Source organism: Triturus cristatus, chromosome 7 (genome assembly GCF_964204655.1).
Source record: "Triturus cristatus chromosome 7, aTriCri1.1, whole genome shotgun sequence".
NCBI classification, from domain to species: Eukaryota; Metazoa; Chordata; class Amphibia; order Caudata; family Salamandridae; genus Triturus; species Triturus cristatus.
This window is the reverse complement of record NC_140590.1, coordinates 158,933,375-158,951,302: the sequence shown is the minus strand read 5'-3', so window position 1 is coordinate 158,951,302 and position 17,928 is coordinate 158,933,375. Positions and strand designations below refer to the sequence as shown.

The 17,928-nt window shown below is 50.6% G+C and overlaps 1 protein-coding gene across 2 annotated transcripts in view; it reads right to left on the bottom strand.

Moving 5' to 3' along the window:
* Nucleotides 1-17,928, bottom strand: part of LOC146809102 (retroviral integration site protein Fli-1 homolog) — a 291,307-nt gene that overhangs the window by 80,361 nt on the left and 193,018 nt on the right. For both annotated transcript variants that reach the window (XM_085615905.1, XM_085615906.1), the window contains exons 2-3: nt 11,577-11,779; nt 4,042-4,199 (exon numbers count right to left, since the gene is read on the bottom strand). In XM_085615905.1, coding sequence (XP_085472031.1) covers nt 4,042-4,199; nt 11,577-11,779 — 361 coding nt within the window. The remainder of the gene's footprint in view (nt 1-4,041; nt 4,200-11,576; nt 11,780-17,928) is intronic.

Here is a 17,928-nt window from a genome sequence, read left to right as displayed (position 1 = left end):
ACCCCTTTGATAGTGTTTGCGATGGCCAAATACCTTCTTTCTATGTGGTTCACCCGGTCCAAAAAACTGCAATCTGTCATACAACCCTCCCGATCCTAGTGTTGCTGCTACCAAGAAGCTGTGGTGTAGTGAGAACACCGTGGGCCTTGGATTTAGTTTTAACAATTTGTTTTTATGATGAAAAAACTTTTTGTTCTCATTTGTTTGTGTAATCTTTGTATCACTAAAAAAAAAAAAAAAATTTTAATGTTTTATTGGATTATACTCTATGCATTGTCAATTTAATCATGTTTTATTGTACATAATTATTTATGTCTTTTTATGGTATCTTACCGAAATAAAAGCTTGACTGACTATTCTTTTCAACCTTTGCTTAACAGCATTAGTTCACTTGGTTCCACTGCTCAGCCTTCTCTTCTGGTGACACACAAACAGTGCTTAGATTGGAGTAAAAACAAGATCTGTGTCTGCTGACTCTCAGTGCCACGCCTGCCTGTTGCTTATCCAGGGATGGATAGAAAAACTGGTTAAAACCAAAATCATCCAAAATGGTGCCCATTTTGTTTGTGGATCCAAGATCACTGGTGATAAGTGACCTTTAAACCCTTATTATATCTCATGTCCTACTCTACTGTTGGTGATGGAAGACCTCTGTATGCTGATTGATTCATAGCTAACTTTGACACCTCGGATAATCAAGGTGGGTAACTGGCTTGTCTTTCATTTGTGTCTATATTTACTCGATTTCACAGCTCTCCCTCTCACTAGCTCTGGCCACTTACATATTAGGGGCTCAACACTGGGTGATGTCTCACTGGCTTCACATAAGACTGCAATTCTTCTTTAGTCTTAGTTCTTCTCTCTTGCTTTCTGCCTCCTGTCCATGTTCTTTAACCTTCACTCCTCTTCTCTCCACAACTTTGGGGTTATCTTTAATGCTAGGCTTATCCTCCCTCCTTACATTTTCTTTTTTTATAATGTGCAGGTCCCAGTGTTGCAACATTTAGGAAATGTGCTTCTGTGACTTCTTTTAATATATTCTTACATTCTGCCCTTATAGTGTTTCTAAGCATTTACCTAACAGTCTACCTTCAAAGCTGCCCTCCACTTTCCTTTCAAATTGATTTCTACAGCTCATTGAAACCCCTTGGTTGGCTGTCTAAGTTGGGTACCATTCCCATCACATTTCCTTTGCCTTTCGGCTAGGTTTGTGAAAATCCAGAGTCGAGCAGCAGCAGCCGCGATTGCAAGCTTGGACTGGCCAACAGTCCCCATTGGACAATGAAACTCACCACAGAGCAGCTTGATATTAACAGTGACAATCTGCCATAATAGTGTGCTATCAATGACCAGCAGCCACCGCTGACACTGAAATTAGCCTGAATTCACGATCGGACACTAGCAGAGATCTGCAGCCATGTTTGTACATTAGCACTGATCAGGTTGCCATCATTGTACACGGGAGATGACTAGCAACAGCCATGATCGGACACTAACACTGCCCTGCAGTAGACACAATTGGACACTTTCCCTGAACAGTGGTAGCCATGGTTGGACACTTGCACTGAGCAGTGGCAACCATGATTGGACACCTTGACTGAGCAGTGGCAGCCATGAGTAGACATTTGCACTGAGCAGTGGCAGCCATGATTGGACACTTGCACTGAGCAGTGGATTGGACACTTGCACTGAGCAGTGGCAGCCATGAATACACACTTGCACTGAGCAGTGGCAGCCATGATTGGACACTTGCACTGAGCAGTGGCAGCCATGAATAGACACTTGCACTGAGCAGTGGCAGCCATGATTGGACACTTGCACTGAGCAGGGGCAGCCATGATTGGACACCTTGAATGAGCAGTGACAGCCATGATTGGACACTTGCATTGAGCAGTGGCAGCAATGATTGGACACTTGCAATGAGCAGTTGCAGCCATGATTGGACACTTGCACTGCTCAGTGGCATCCATGAATAAACACTTGCACTGAGCAGTGACAGCCATGATTGGACACTTGCACTGAGCAGTGGCAGCCATGATTGGACACCTTGAATGAGCAGTGGCAGCCATAATTGGACACTTGCATTGAGCAGTGGCAGCCATGATTGGACACTTGCACTGAGCAGTGGCAGACATGATTGTACACTTGCACTGAGCAGTGGCAGCCATGATTGGACAGCTTGAATGAGCAGTGGCAGCCATGATTGGACACTTGCACTGAGCAGTGGCAGCCACGATTGGACACCCTGACTGAGCAGTGGCAGCCATGATTGGACAGTTGCACGTTCAGCAGCCACTATTGGATACTAACAATGTCCAGCAGTCACTATTTTACAGGATTAGACACAGGATGAGTGTAGATCACTACATTGCACAGGGACAGCTCTGGAAACAGTACCAGATGAGGGTAAAGATTTGCTCAAATATTATTAGATCTTAGTTCCACCTTTAACTCTGTCTCCCATCATATTCTGATCCATGGACTAGAAACCCGAGGAAGTCCAAGGTGAATGCGCATTTTTCTTAACAACCGTACCCAATCAGTCAGGATATCTGATTATTCATCAACACAGATAGTTCAGAGCTGACCAATTCTAATCTCAATTCTTTTCAACTTTTACATCTCCCCATTAGCCTCTCTGATACAACGATTTGGGTTGTCACTGACGTCATATGCAGATGACATCCAGTTTGTTGTGCCAGTGGTTGAAGTAACAAAGAAATCAGGGCATTTCCATACTTGTATGCTAGTGGTCAAGAACTGGATGTGCAATAATGCACTTAAATTAAATGAAGGCAAGGCATAAGTAATCTGCTTTGGCGCGATATCCATAACAAAGGTGCCAAACTGATGGCCTGAAGGCTAGGAGATGCACCAACCCCAGAATCAGTGGCAAAGAGCCTGGGAGTGATCATCAACTCAGAATTAAACCTGAACAAACAAGTCACCCAGGTCTCAGCATCATGTGTTATGCACCTGAGGCTCCTACGGAAGATGCTTCCCTTATTACCCGTGCAGGCTCATAGACCTGTGGTCCAGGCGTTGATTCTTTCACGCCTAGACTACTGAATGTACTGTATCTGGAAACCTATGTTACATGTCAAAAGAGGTCAGAACTGGGCAGCCAAACTCATAACAGGGAGACAAAAATATGATTCAGCTTCCGATGTTGGGAAAGAGCTAGCCTGGCAATCAGAGAATCCACTTCAATAATAGCCCGTCTAGCTCCTAGGGCATTTTATAAAACAGGTCCAGTGAGCTCCTCAGGTATGTTAGCACAATACCAACTGAGAAGGATGCTGAGGTCAAGAGACTTTCATCTAACAATTGTTCCTAGATTTTATCTGGAAAGAAAGGGAGACAGGTCTTTTTCAGTTTTGGCTCCTAAACTGTGGAATAATTTACCTTTAAGTCAAAGGTCAGAAACCAACCACTGGATATTCTCTAGGTAATTGAAAATGTGGCTGTTCCACCAAAGGTAAGGCAAACAGTTCAGAGCCAGGACACCTGTTTCTTTTGCTCAGTGTTGCACTTTAAAAATACAAGTCACCATCACTATTTGGCACTGGATACTAGAAATGATTGGTAGCCACAATACGGATATACCAGTCTAGTTTGGACACTAGCATGGACCATTGGCCACGGCTGTACACAAGCAATCACCAGGACCTGCAATTAATCACATGCCCTGATCCGCAACCAAGACAGAACAACTGCAATTACGACACTTGAAGACTAACACTGAACAATAGCATAACTAGGCACTAACACTGCCCTGCAGCCAACATGGCACCCACACAGAGCAGCTACAATTGGCAACTTCCACGAATCCCACCACTGACCCACACGATTGAACCCTAGCATGGGCCTGCGGCCACCCCTGCTCACGAGCACTGACACAAAGCTGCTGTCGACAAACACATCGGCATGGAGTCACACTTTCATATTAGCACTGCCAAGCAGCCATTGGTGCTCACTAGTGTTGACATGCAGCAAGGCGCTAGAATTGAACAGAATCCATGGATGGACACAGGCACTCACCTGCCGGCACAATGACCCTCTTCTCCTCGGTGTGGCCGGTGTTGGTGGGAGTGATGGGCCGTGGCTCGACATAGGTGGGCTGGTACGTCACGTGGGCGACCTCTGTGTTGTTTGCCACCTTACTCCGCCGAGGCGCACCGCAGGCAATGGGGGGCTGTCTTTAGAGAGAGAAAGAGAAGAGAGTGGTGAGCAGTGAGCTGAGGGGTCTGTGTTGAGCTTTCTAGAGAAATTAAAAACAATGGGGTAACCCAAAAAGAACCCGTAGGACCTGGGGAGATTTCTCAAGCAGCCGACGCAACTTGTGGCTGGAGAGGTCCATGCTCCGGGGACCATCCTCTGAGTATGGAGTTGGCATGTCAGATGCTAGTATGAGGCCTGGAGCCAAAACGTAATGACGCCCCCCTTTCTTTTTTACTTTTTTTTCGTTTTCGCTAGATGTGATAAGCAGCACCGTTTTCTAAGTATTAAAAAAAATTTGCACAAGAAAACATGGCATCTGGTGGCCACACAAGTTGGCTCATTAGGCATGCTTATAGTTGCAAATCTATAATTAAATGATGCTGAAGGAGAAAGGGGCTCTGGACACCGTGGGGCCTGGAGCATAAGCCTCCCTCTGCCTCCATCACCTTTGTTACTGCCCCGATCTGGAGGGGCTTTTTGCCCAATGTGGGTTGTAACGAACGTTCTTTGATTTTGGAGTAGATGCAAACTCCGGTAGTTTCTTCTCTGGTGTGAATGCCGAATGTCCTCCAGCGGGGGGGGGGGGAGGGGGGGGTACTTTGGCAGAGGTCCTTCTGCTGCAGATTCTCAGCTAGTAGAATTCCTCAAAGGGGGGGGGGGGATTTAAAACTTCATCCACAAATCAGAGGATTTCCCTTTACCACTCACCTGTAAATCAGGCTTGAGAAAGAGGAAGTTTCTCAGGATTTCCCTCTCCACATAAGACTTCTGATCATGTTTGAACTGCTTAGAATCAGAGGCGCTCTCTGTCTCCGAGGTCTGCAGACACTGGATTAGACTATGATGCAGAGGGGGGTTTGTTAATGATATAGACTCTCTTTCAGGTGTGCAGACATGGCATTAAACTCTGGTGCTGGGAAAGATTAGACTTCCATGTTGGGAATAGTTAGAGATAGAGACGCTCCCTGTCTCCGGGGTGTGCAGACAGAGTCGGATTGGGAACACATTAGGCCGGGGCACTGAAAGAAAAACGTGGCCCACATCTGTGGATAATGACCTATAATGAAATATTTTGGGAGAAATCTGTGATAAATTAAGCTTTCTAAACTCATGGGGTCAGTAGCATTGGCCATAGATGATCTACTAGACACACCATCATTCCACTGCAGCTCGCCCACAGGTCACCTCACCTTATCTTCAGGCCTATCCATTGCCCTGCTTCAGATGCCAGGATTTCTTAGTCACCTATTGGTCCCTTCATCTGTGATCCCCACCCCAAGGATCCCTGATTTATCCTGTAATATATCAGGCCATGAACCAGAGGACCATCCTTCGTGTCTCAGGGCTTCTGTTTCTTTTGGTTGTCACTCAGGAGCCTCTCCGCAAGCGATGTCCTTGGGGATTACATATAACTTTGTAATTGATGTCTTTTATATTGTGGGTAGAGACTTGATTTAATATGGAAAAGTGACAGGAATCACTCCAAATGCCGTTCTTTCTCTCTGTCTCTATACCCCTTTCTTACTTGCTGTGCGCATCTCTCTTATTCTCCCTATCACTTTTTGCCCCTCTCTCTAGTTCTTCCTTTTTATGCCATACTATACCTCTTTTCCTCTCTTTGGTGTCTCGCATTCTACCTATATGCTTCACTCAGTCTCTCACAATTACCCTCTCTCTTTTCCTATCTTTCTCTCTGTATACAAATCCCTCTCTCTCTCTCTCTCTGACTCCTGACTCCATGTGGGCTCTTTCTTCAGTTATTTGTATATCTCTCAGGCCCTTATTCCCCCTGTCAGTTTGCATCTTTCCTTGAAGTTTTATTTCATTTTTCTCTCTTGCACACCTTCCCTTTTTCTGCTGTCTTGCTCTCTCCTGTCAGGCTCTTTCACATCCCTCTGCCCCTTAAATTCGTCTGTACTATACTTAAAGGTATATTCTTATGTGTCCCATTTATTCCTTTGCTTCAGACAGTAACAGAAAGTCATCATGTGCCTTTGGGCAGCTTTTAAACCAAAGGAGAATCCACAGGTGGAATTTCCTTTATCATTCTATCCCTTTGATGAAGGAAATTCCACTGGTGGGTTGTAATCTACATTTAGCACTACCTCCTGGAATGCCAACAACTTCTAAACTAAGCCCTAGACTGAGGGAGAGAATTAGGATAGTGCATATGAGCAGTAACCATCCTTCCATTTTTGTCGTAAACCAGGAAATGTTCGACACCCTCATCTGCTTTCCTCTCATCTCCATCATTTCCTTCCCCATTCACTTGTTTGTAGTTTTCTAAAGCGCAAACTCTACCCAAAGTCATTGAAGTGCTTTACATTAACACATTCGTTTTTTAGGCACTGGGATATTTGGGGATATGCCCAGAATCAGAGGATGTTGTGCCCAAGCTGAGACTCAAACTCAGTTCTCAAGCTCCAAAATTAGCAGCTCTGGCCGTTACTCCATATCCTCTGCACCTTTCCTGCCTCCCTCATCTCCCCTTTTGCTTTCCAGCTTTCACTCTATCTTTAACAAGTTCTGCCCATCCCTCCACTGTCTTTCATCACTTCTAATCTCTTCCCCCTCACTCCCTTCATATCTTGCACACGTATCCTCTCTCCTCTACCTTTCCTTTCTTCCTCACTTGATTTCCTCTTCACATATATTTGTCATTCTTCTCCAATCCGCTGACTCGCTTTTCCTTTTGCGTCTCTCCACATTGCTCTCCTTGCTCTGTCCATTTTGTTACTGTCCTGCCATGCCTATACTCCCATCTCTTTGTCATTTTGGCTCCAAATGAACATTTTTCACAGTAATGTCAAAAATATATATATATGTATTTTGTATTGTCAAAAGCATTTTTCTTTTTGCTGATTTTGGTTGCTTGTGTCATTTTTTATTTTCAGTCAGTGGTGAACTGGAGTCCCCTCCCAGATAACAAGGTGGCAGGAGACTGCTGCTGGAAAGAAAAGCAGGGTCTTTTAGATGACCTGCACACTTAATCTTTCTCCCTGCACACCTCCCTTTCACTATACCCAAGTAACATAAGTGCTGGCTGTGATGCTCAAAAAGGGCCCAGCCACTCCCAGTGGGCACTGTCAGGGTGAGAGACTCTGGACAGGAGGAGACCCACCACATGCTGTGCCTGCCCAGTTTGGCCCATTGTTCTACTGTACAACACAATGTGCCAAGCATTATCTGCACTTGGCTATAGTGAGCTCTGATCTTTGCTCTAAGGCTACAGCAGTCTGTAAGGTCAAGCGCCAGCGGGCAAGTCGGTCCACGATAAAGCGATTTTATCTGGGGCTGAAAAAACCGGCCCACCAGCTAGCCTTTTCGCCAGGCCCCTCGGGCAATGCCCGATTGCCGCCCTGCCAATCCGACACTGTGTGCAGACATGCTGCATTAGACTCTGGTGCTGAAGACGGTTTGATAACTCTAGAGGATCTCTCTGAGGTTTGCAGACACTGCATTAGACTCTGGTGCTGAAGACGGTTTGATAACTCTAGAGGATCTCTCTGAGGTTTGCAGACACTGCATTATACTCTGGTGAAGAAGACGGGTTGTTATCGAGAAGTTCTCTGCTGCTGCAGACGCCACATGATACTGTGGCTTGGGAATGAGTTGTTAGTTTGGAATGGTCTCTTTCTCTGAGTCGGCAGGCTCCCTGCAACATGCATGGTGCTAACACTCCTTTCTTAGGGACAGAGAAGCTCCTGTCACTCAGGAGTGTGGGCACCCTACATCAGACTCTGGTCCTGAACTGGGTTGGTAGAGATGCAGAAGAACTATGTCTCTAAGGTGCAGGCACACTGGGTGTTGAGGATGGCATGTTAGTGAGTGATAGGGAAGCTCTCTGTCTCTTAAGCTGCAGACTTGCTGCATTAGACTCTGGTGCTGAAGATGGTTTGATAATTGTAGAGGATCTCTCTGTCTCTAAGGTGCAGGCACACTGCATTAGACTCAGGTGCTGAGCCTGGCATGTTAGTGATAGGGAAGCTGTCTGTCTCTAAGGTGCAGGCACACTGCATTAGACTCTGGTGCTGAGGATGGCATGTTAGTGATAGGGATGCTGTCTGTCTCTAAGGTGCAGGCACACTGCATTAGACTCAGGTGCTGAGCCTGGCATGTTAGTGATAGGGAAGCTGTCTGTCTCTAAGGTGCCGGCACACTGCATTAGACTCAGGTGCTGAGGATGGCATGTTAGTGATAGGGAAGCTGTCTGTCTCTAAGGTGCAGGCACACTGCATTAGACTCGGGTGCTGAGCCTGGCATGTTAGTGATAGGGAAGCTGTCTGTCTCTAAGGTGCAGGCAGACTGCATTAGACTCAGGTGCTGAGGATGGCATGTTAGTGATAGGGAAGCTGTCTGTCTCTAAGGTGCAGGCACACTGCATTAGACTCAGGTGCTGAGGATGGCATGTTAGTGATAGGGAAGCTGTCTGTCTCTAAGGTGCAGGCACACTGCATTAGACTCAGGTGCTGAGGATGGCATGTTAGTGAGTGATAGGGAAGCTCTCTGTCTCTTAAGCTGCAGATTTGCTGCATTAGACTCTGGTGCTGAAGATGGTTTGATAATTGTAGAGGATCTCTCTGTCTCTAAGGTGCAGGCACACTGCATTAGACTCAGGTGCTGAGCCTGGCATGTTAGTGATAGGGAAGCTGTCTGTCTCTAAGGTGCAGGCACACTGCATTAGACTCAGGTGCTGAGGATAGCATGTTAGTGATAGGGAAGCTGTCTGTCTCTAAGGTGCAGGCACACTGCATTAGACTGAGGTGCTGAGGATGGCATGTTAGTGATAGGGAAGCTGTCTGTCTCTAAGGTGCAGGCACACTGCATTAGACGCAGGTGCTGAGGATGGCATGTTAGTGATAGGGAAGCTGTCTGTCTCTAAGGTGCAGGCTCACTGCATTAGACTCAGGTGCTGAGGATGGCATGTTAGTGATAGGGAAGCTGTCTGTCTCTAAGGTGCAGGCACACTGCATTAGACGCAGGTGCTGAGGATGGCATGTTAGTGATAGGGAAGCTGTCTGTCTCTTAAGCTGCATACTTGCTGCATTAGACTCTGGTGCTGAAGATGGTTTGATAATTGTAGAGGATATCTCTGTCTCTAAGGTGCAGGCACACTGCATTAGACTCAGGTGCTGAGGATGGCATGTTAGTGATAGGGAAGCTCTCTGTCTCTAAGGTGCAGGCACACTGCATTAGACTCAGGTGCTGAGGATGGCATGTTAGTGATAGGGAAGCTCTCTGTCTCTAAGATGCAGGCACACTGCATTAGACTCAGGTGCTGAGCCTGGCATGTTAGTGATAGGGAAGCTGTCTGTCTCTAAGGTGCAGGCACACTGCATTAGACTCAGGTGCTGAGGATGGCATGTTAGTGATAGGGAAGCTGTCTGTCTCTAAGGTGCAGGCACACTGCATTAGACTCAGGTGCTGAGCCTGGCATGTTAGTGATAGGGAAGCTGTCTGTCTCTAAGGTGCAGGCACACTGCATTCGGCTCAGGTGCTGAGGATGGCATGTTAGTGATAGGGAAGCTCTCTGTCTCTAAGGTGCAGGCACACTGCATTAGACTCAGGTGCTGAGCCTGGCATGTTAGTGATAGGGAAGCTCTCTGTCTCTAAGGTGCAGGCACACTGCATTAGACTCAGGTGCTGAGCCTGGCATGTTAGTGATAGGGAAGCTGTCTGTCTCTAAGGTGCAGGCACACTGCATTAGACTCAGGTGCTGAGGATGGCATGTTAGTGATAGGGAAGCTGTCTGTCTCTAAGGTGCAGGCTCACTGCATTAGACGCAGGTGCTGAGGATGGCATGTTAGTGATAGGGAAGCTGTCTGTCTCTTAATCTGCAGACTTGCTGCATTAGACTCTGGTGCTGAAGATGGTTTGATAATTGTAGAGGATCTCTCTTTCTCTAAGGTGCAGGCACACTGCATTAGACTCAGGTGCTGAGGATGGCATGTTAGTGATAGGGAAGCTCTCTGTCTCTAAGGTGCAGGCACACTGCATTAGACTCAGGTGCTGAGGATGGCATGTTAGTGATAGGGAAGCTGTCTGTCTCTAAGGTGCAGGCACACTGCATTAGACTCAGGTGCTGAGCCTGGCATGTTAGTGATAGGGAAGCTGTCTGTCTCTAAGGTGCAGGCACACTGCATTAGGCTCAGGTGCCGTGGATGGCATGTTAGTGATAGGGAAGCTGTCTGTCTCTAAGGTGCAGGCACACTGCATTAGACTCAGGTGCTGAGCCTGGCATGTTAGTGATAGGGAAGCTGTCTGTCGCTAAGGTGCAGACACACTGCATTAGACTCAGGTGCTGAGGATGGCATGTTAGTGATAGGGATGCTGTCTGTCTCTAAGGTGCAGGCACACTGCATTAGACTCAGGTGCTGAGGATGGCATGTTAGTGATAGGGAAGCTGTCTGTCTCTAAGGTGCAGGCACACTGCATTAGGCTCAGGTGCTTAAGATGGCATGTTAGTGATAGGGAAGGTGTCTGTCTCTAAGGTGCAGGCACACTGCATTAGACTCAGGTGCTGAGCCTGGCATGTTAGTGATAGGGAAGCTGTCTGTCGCTAAGGTGCAGACACACTGCATTAGACTCAGGTGCTGAGGATGGCATGTTAGTGATAGGGATGCTGTCTGTCTCTAAGGTGCAGGCACACTGCATTAGACTCAGGTGCTGAGGATGGCATGTTAGTGATAGGGAAGCTGTCTGTCTCTTAGGTGCAGGCACACTGCATTAGGCTCAGGTGCTGAGGATGGCATGTTAGTGATAGGGAAGCTGTCTGTCTCTAAGGTGCAGGCACACTGCATTAGACTCAGGTGCTGAGCCTGGCATGTTAGTGATAGGGAAGCTGTCTGTCTCTAAGGTGCAGGCACACTGCATTAGACTCAGGTACTGAGGATGGCATGTTAGTGATAGGGAAGCTGTCTGTCTCTAAGGTGCAGGCTCACTGCATTAGACTCATGTGCTGAGGATGACATGTTAGTGATAGGAAAGCTGTCTGTCTCTAAGGTGCAGGCACACTGCATTAGACTCATGTGCTGAGCCTGGCATGTTAGTGATAGGGAAGCTGTCTGTCTCTTAAGCTATAGACTCACTGCATTAGTCGCTGATGCTGGAGATGGTCACAGGTTATTTACAGAATTTAGCGCTTTTTGTTGAAATCCAATGAATCCTCATTACCAGCAGCTTTTCTCTTGTTGTTCACACATAGTTTGGAACAGTATCTGAAGGAGGTGGGGAGAGGCTCTGATGGCTCTGAATGATTTCTTGGAAGGGATGGGGAAGGAATATTGCTTCAGAAGTCTTGTACTGCTGAGGGCTGAACTTTTTGTGAAGATGTCCACACAAGAAGAACCTCTCACCTGGTGCCGTTGATGTGGTCGTTCTCCCGCTTCACTATCTGTCCCCGACTGTTGTGCGTGACCCACTCCTGGTCTGCTTCTGAGTTGTCTTTGCTTGTTGGGTTGTATTCCTCTGCTGATGTCATCTCAGTTTTCATGAGGTGTGGAGCGCCATAGGTCTGATCGAAAATCGACTGGTCTTCACTTACGACCGACAAAGCCTCCTGCGATGAAGAAAGCACAGGATGAATGGTCACATGGTTAAATGTTGGTCAACAACAGTGTTCATGATGGTAGCAGAGTGTTTTAACTGTTGTTCAAGGGACTAGGGCTTCGTTTTGGGTTGTATTGATGAATGTGTGGTAGTGAATATCATCATTGGTACAGGTGATGTGGTCAGGATGGAGAAAGATGCTCTTGAATGTACAGGTGATGTGGTCAGGATGGAGAAAGATGCTCTTGAATGTACAGGTGATGTGGTCAGGATGGAGACGGATGCTCTTGAATGTACAGGGGATGTGGTCAGGATGGAGACGGATGCTCTTGAATGTACAGGTGATATGGTCAGGATGGAGAAGGATGCTCTTGTATGTACAGGTGATGTGGTCAGGATGGAGAAGGATGCTCTTGGTGAAAGAGGTAAGATTTTTTTTAGGGTAATTTTGAATCATAGATGAACATGATATCGGTATGTGATTTCTGAGCGGGTAAATATCCTGCATGGACCTTTCATTTCCCAATACCTCATCTGTAGCAATATATCACCCAGTGAAAGCTCAAGTTAAGAAGAAATACATAAATAGTCCAAGGACCATGATGGAAAAAAGCACTTCTTAAAATACATGATATTTACCGGTACACTGGGCCCCAACAAAAACTTAATCCTGACATACGCAAGTAGTAAAGTCGAAAACATGATTTAAAAAAAGTGAGAAATATTTAAATAGCGAAATTTTAATGAATATCAGAAATGTTGTCCAAAGATCACCCAAGCCTTAAAATGTCAAGGTGTATCACCGAAGTTGAGTGACATACCAATTGGCCAGAGAGGTGGAATTATGTTATCCAAGTTGAATTTAAGTAATTGGTTTACTTGTGCTTTACTACTACAGCAAAATAAAATAAAATCTAGACAAATCATACAATATTATGATGGATTGCACCAAATAAAACCAAATGAAGTTTGATAATATTATAATTTTCTTCCAACTTATTGAAATAAATGAAACTGTGCATGGCACAAGAGATTCCTCCAGGAAAGCTGTGGACTACACGTGAATATATACTTGTCTACAACAAGGCGTGAGATCAAAAACAATAGTTGTATGTGCAGCGAGTATCTGAGAGTCCTCTGACCCGAGGAATGAAGCTGTCCCAATCAATAAATAAAGAACAGAGACAGATATATGTTTAGGAAACATATCTATAGCAAACGGACTGACCTTTACAGTTGTGTTTTCAGTCATCATTCAAGCAAAGATATTCAGGAACACAATACACCTATCAATACAATCACATCAGTGTTAGAAAGGATAGACGGACCGGGAGGGTCGGCCGGGGTCAGGAGGAGAGGTCTCCGGGGAGAGCCGTCTCCAGCGATCGTACAGACAAGTAACTTCCCCCCCACAGACAGATACCACACACGGATAAGGTTCAGTGTTCTTTATAAGCACTTCTTAAGGTACGGTTGAATGGTACAAGGAGGTCTGGACTCAGGGGTCCCCTCGATTCAAGTCTCTCAAAGCAGGGTAAGGGGTAGCGGGACAGCCTGTCTACCAGTCAGGTAGTTTGGATGAGATGATGATTAGCTCACAATCCTCGAGCTTAGTTGGTACGGGCCGCGGCAGCGCCAGCAGGTCCCGGAAAGATGGTCGATGTACGGTCCGCGGCAGCGCCAGCAGGTCCCGGTGAGGATGGTCGTTACAACGGGCCGCGGCAGCGCCAGCAGGTCCCGGAAAGATGGTCGATGTACGGTCCGCGGCAGCGCCAGCAGGTCCCGGTGAGGATGGTCGTTACAACGGGCCGCGGCAGCGCCAGCAGGTCCCGACGAGGATGGATGTTGTAGAAGGCCGCGGCAGCGCCAGCAGGCAGGACGATGGTTCACAAGAGCGGGCTACGGCAGCGCCAGTAGTCCGTCAAGGCTGAGTTCTCTCGGTGTCTCTCGACTCCAGGATACAACTGCCTTCCTGCTCCGGAGTTGCCCCAGTTATAGGGCAGGCGCCCTTTGAAGTCCGGACCCTCGCACTTGGAGGTCGGAGGGCCCGGGATGAAGGTGTCCAGACACCCAGCAGGGGGTGGAGCCAGCGCCTGGGGGAGCTGGAGGCGATCGGCACCTGGCGGGGGAAGAGCTCTTGACACTTCGTCCTCCCATTGACCTGCCAAGTGGTCCGCTCACCTCCCGGGTGGATGGTGGTGCCGGGATGTCGGGGCCGGCCAGGCCCGGGGTTAGGGTCGGGGCGAGGCCACGCGGCCTCGTGGTGCAGGGCCCAAGATGGCGGCTTGAACCGGCCGGGGGGGCCGGTGGGGCTGGGCCCCGTGATGAGTAGAGGTCCGAGGGCAGAAGATCCGTCGGGAGACGGGGTACAGGTGCTTTTCGTGGATTATGCCTGGTGGGCCGGAGCTCGGGCCCTGTCGTGCGGGGAGGGAGCAAGCCCTTCGTGTGGCCTGTCCAACATGCGTCCCCCCCAGCTGAAGGCGGGGAGAGTCACCCATCTCCTTGGGGACTCTCTTCGTCGAGGCGGAAAAAGCGGGACAGGCCATCCGCGTTGGCGTTGTCTTGGCCTGGTCGGTGCTCCACAGTGAAGTCCATTCCCTGCAGGGAGATGGACCAGCGCAAGAGTTTTGGGTTCTCCCCCCGCATCTGCATCAGCCACTGCAGGGGTCGATGGTCGGTTTGTACCCGGAAGTGGGTACCGAAGAGATAGGGCCGGAGCTTTTTGAGGGCCCACACCACTGCGAAGGCCTCCCTCTCGATGGTGCTCCAGCGCTGTTCTCGGGCCAGGAGACGTCGACTGATGAAGGCCACCGGCTGGTCATGACCTTCGGGGTTTAACTGAGAAAGGACGGCTCCGATGCCGTGGTCGGAGGCGTCGGTCTGTACCACGAATTCCCGACCGTAATCGGGGGCCTGGAGCACAGGGGCGGTGCACAGGGCGGCCTTCAGCTTCTCGAAGGCCGCTTGACAATCGGGGGTCCAGTTAATTCGCTTCGGTTGGTTCTTGGACGTGAGACCCGTGAGGGGCCCCACGATGCTGCCGTAGTCCTTCACGAACCGCCGGTAGTAGCCGGTGAGCCCCAAGAAGGCTCGGACCTCGGTCTGGGTGACGGGGGGCTGCCAGGACTGGATGGCAGCAATCTTAAGTTGTAGCGGGGCCACCAGCCCGCTTCCCACTTGGTGCCCAAGGTAGGTCACAGACCCTTGGCCAATTTGGCACTTGCCGGCCTTAATTGTGAGGCCGGCCCGCTGGAGGGCCTGTAGGACCTCTTGGAGGTGACGGAGGTGGTCGGGCCAGTGGCGGCTGTATACAGCGATATCGTCCAGGTAGGCAGCGCTGAACTCTTCGAGCCCCGCCAAGACCTGGTTCACGAGGCGTTGAAACGTGGCGGGGGCATTCTTCATGCCGAAGGGCATGACCTTGAATTGGTAGTGGCCATCGGGGGTAGAGAAGGCTGACCGTTCCTGAGCCCTGGGTCTGAGGCCGATCTGCCAGTAGCCCGCTGTTAGGTCGAAGATACTGAGGTAGCGGGCGGCCCCCAGCCGGTCGATCAGCTCGTCTGCTCGGGGGATCGGATGAGCGTCGGTCCGGGTGACAGCGTTCAAGCCCCGGTAGTCGACGCAGAATCTCAGTTCAGGTGCGGTGCCGGGGGCAGCGGCTTTGGGGACCAATACAACCGGACTGGCCCAGGGACTGTCCGAGGGCTCGATGACCCCGATTGTGAGCATCTTGGCCACCTCCTCCTGTATGCAGGCCCGTACCCGATCTGGTACGCGGTAGGCCCGGTGTCGGACAGGGGGACTGTCCCCGGTGTCCACGTCGTGCAAACACCAAGGGGTGACCCCGGGGTGAGGGAGAACAGGGTAGCGAACTGCAGCAGGAGGTTCCGGCAGCCCTGGCGTTGCTCCGAAGTGAGGGCGTCAGAGAGCCGGACCCCGTCCACGGAGCCGTCATTCTCCTGAGTCTTCAGAAGATCCGGGAGGGGTTCGGAGTCTTCCTCTGCCCCACTGTCCGTAGCCATCAGGAGGCTGAGTTCTGAGCGCACAAAGTGTGGTTTGAGTCGGTTGGTGTGGAGGACCCGAAGGGGGTTCCGGGAGGTCCCCAGGTCGATGAGGTAAGTGACGGGGCTTTTGCGCTCGACCACTTTGAAGGGCCCCGTCCACTTATCTTGCAAGGCACATGGTTCGGTGGGGGACATCACCCATACTTGTTGTCCAGGCTCGAACTCAACGGAGGAGGCATTGTGATCATACCACTTCTTCATGTCCTCCTGGCTGGCCTCGAGGTTCGCCTTGGCCATCTCTCTGAAGCGCCGGGTCTGATTGCGTAGGGCCAGGAGGTATTTGAAGACGTCTGGAGGGGTCTTTAGGGGGGCCATCTCCTAACCTTCTTTTACTAGGCTGAGGGGCCCTCGCACAGGGTGCCCGTACAGGAGTTCGAAAGGGCTAAAACCGAGGGACTTCTGGGGAACTTCGCGGTAGGCGAAGAGGAGGCACGGGAGTAGTACATCCCACTGGCGACGGAGGGGCTCTTCCAATCCCCCAATCATCCCCTTGAGGGTGCGGTTAAAACGCTCCACTAGTCCGTTCCCTTGGGGGTGATAGGGGGTCGTGAATCTGTAGGTGACCCCGCATTGTTGCCAGAGGGACTTCATGTATTTGGATATAAAGTTCGTGCCTCGGTCGCTGACGACTTCTCGGGGGAAGCCTACCCGGGAGAAGATCCCCATTAGGGCCCGGCTAACCACCGGAGCTGTCACGGTCCGTAGGGGCACCGCCTCGGGGTAGCGGGTGGCATGGTCCACCAGTACTAAGATGAACCTGTGTCCTTGTGCCGTGCGGGGGTCCAGAGGCCCCACGATGTCTATCCCCACCCTCTCGAACGGGGTGGTGACCACAGGGAAGGGTTGCAGAGGGGCTTTCAGCTTCCGACCACTCTTCCCGCTGGCTTGGCATGTGGGGCAAGATCGACAGTGGTTCAGGACGTCGTTCCTCATCTTCGGCCAGAAAAAGTGGGTCACTAGGCGGCTGTACGTTTTATCTTGGCCCAGGTGTCCAGCCAGGGGGACATCGTGGGCCAGGTTGAGCAGAAAGTCTCTGAAGCGGAGAGGTACCACCAGTACTCGACCGGCCCCCAGCTCGGCGATTCTTTGCTCGCTGTATAGCAGGTCGTTATCCCAGTAGACCCAGTGAGTTCCGGTGGAGTCCCCTGCGTTCTGGGCGCTGGCTTGTTGGCGGAGTCCCTCGAGGGAGGGACAGGTCTTTTGTTCCTGGCGGAACTGTGCTTGGGTGGGCACCCCCTCTTGACGCCACTGAGCCAGGTCAGGAAGGTCCTGGGGTTGCGCGTCCCCTTCGGCCGTCGGGTCTGGGAGGCTGGCCTCGTCGTTGTCTTCTACTGGGGCGACTGGGGGCGGAGGTGCTGGCCATTCTGGTTCTTCTGATCGAGGGACGGCACGGGCGGCCATGGACCGGGTGGTTATGCAGGCCCAGTCCGGGAGGCCCAGCATCCCCAGGTGCTCTCTTCTCTCAACGGTGGCCCACGGGGAACTCTCGAGGTCATTCCCCAGGAGGCAGTCCACGGGGGCATCGTCCCGGACCGTCACCTTCAACAGGCCGGAGACCCCTCCCCATTCGAATGGAACGCAGGCCATTTGACACATACTTTCAGAGTTGTCTGCCGAGCGGACGGGGCAGAGAATGTTCGGCAGGATCTGCTCGGGCTTCACCAGGTGACAGCGGACGGCCGTCACACTGGCGCCTGTGTCACGCAAGGCCTCGGCTCGCTGTCCATTAATGGTCACCCACTGACCGTATTTCCTGGTGTTAGCGGGTAGGGGAGCCCGCGGGACCATGTCTCTTCCCCCTAAGCACGCCAGGACCATGGCGGCCGGTTCCCACTCTTGCTGGGCCGGCTCATACTCCTCTGGTTCCTCCAATGATCGCTCTTCCCCCAGGGCGGCGGCAGCTACCTGGCGGGGCTTGGGTGTTTGGTTCTGCGGGCAGCTCGGGTCATTGGCGTAGTGGCCGACTCGCTGGCATCGGTGGCACGTGACGTTGGCTCGGACCCCAGGACGCCACGGGGGGTTGCCCCGACCGGCCGGAGCCGGGGTGCTGGCCACGGGTGTTGCGGGCAAGGCGTCTCTCCCTCGCCCCTGGCCC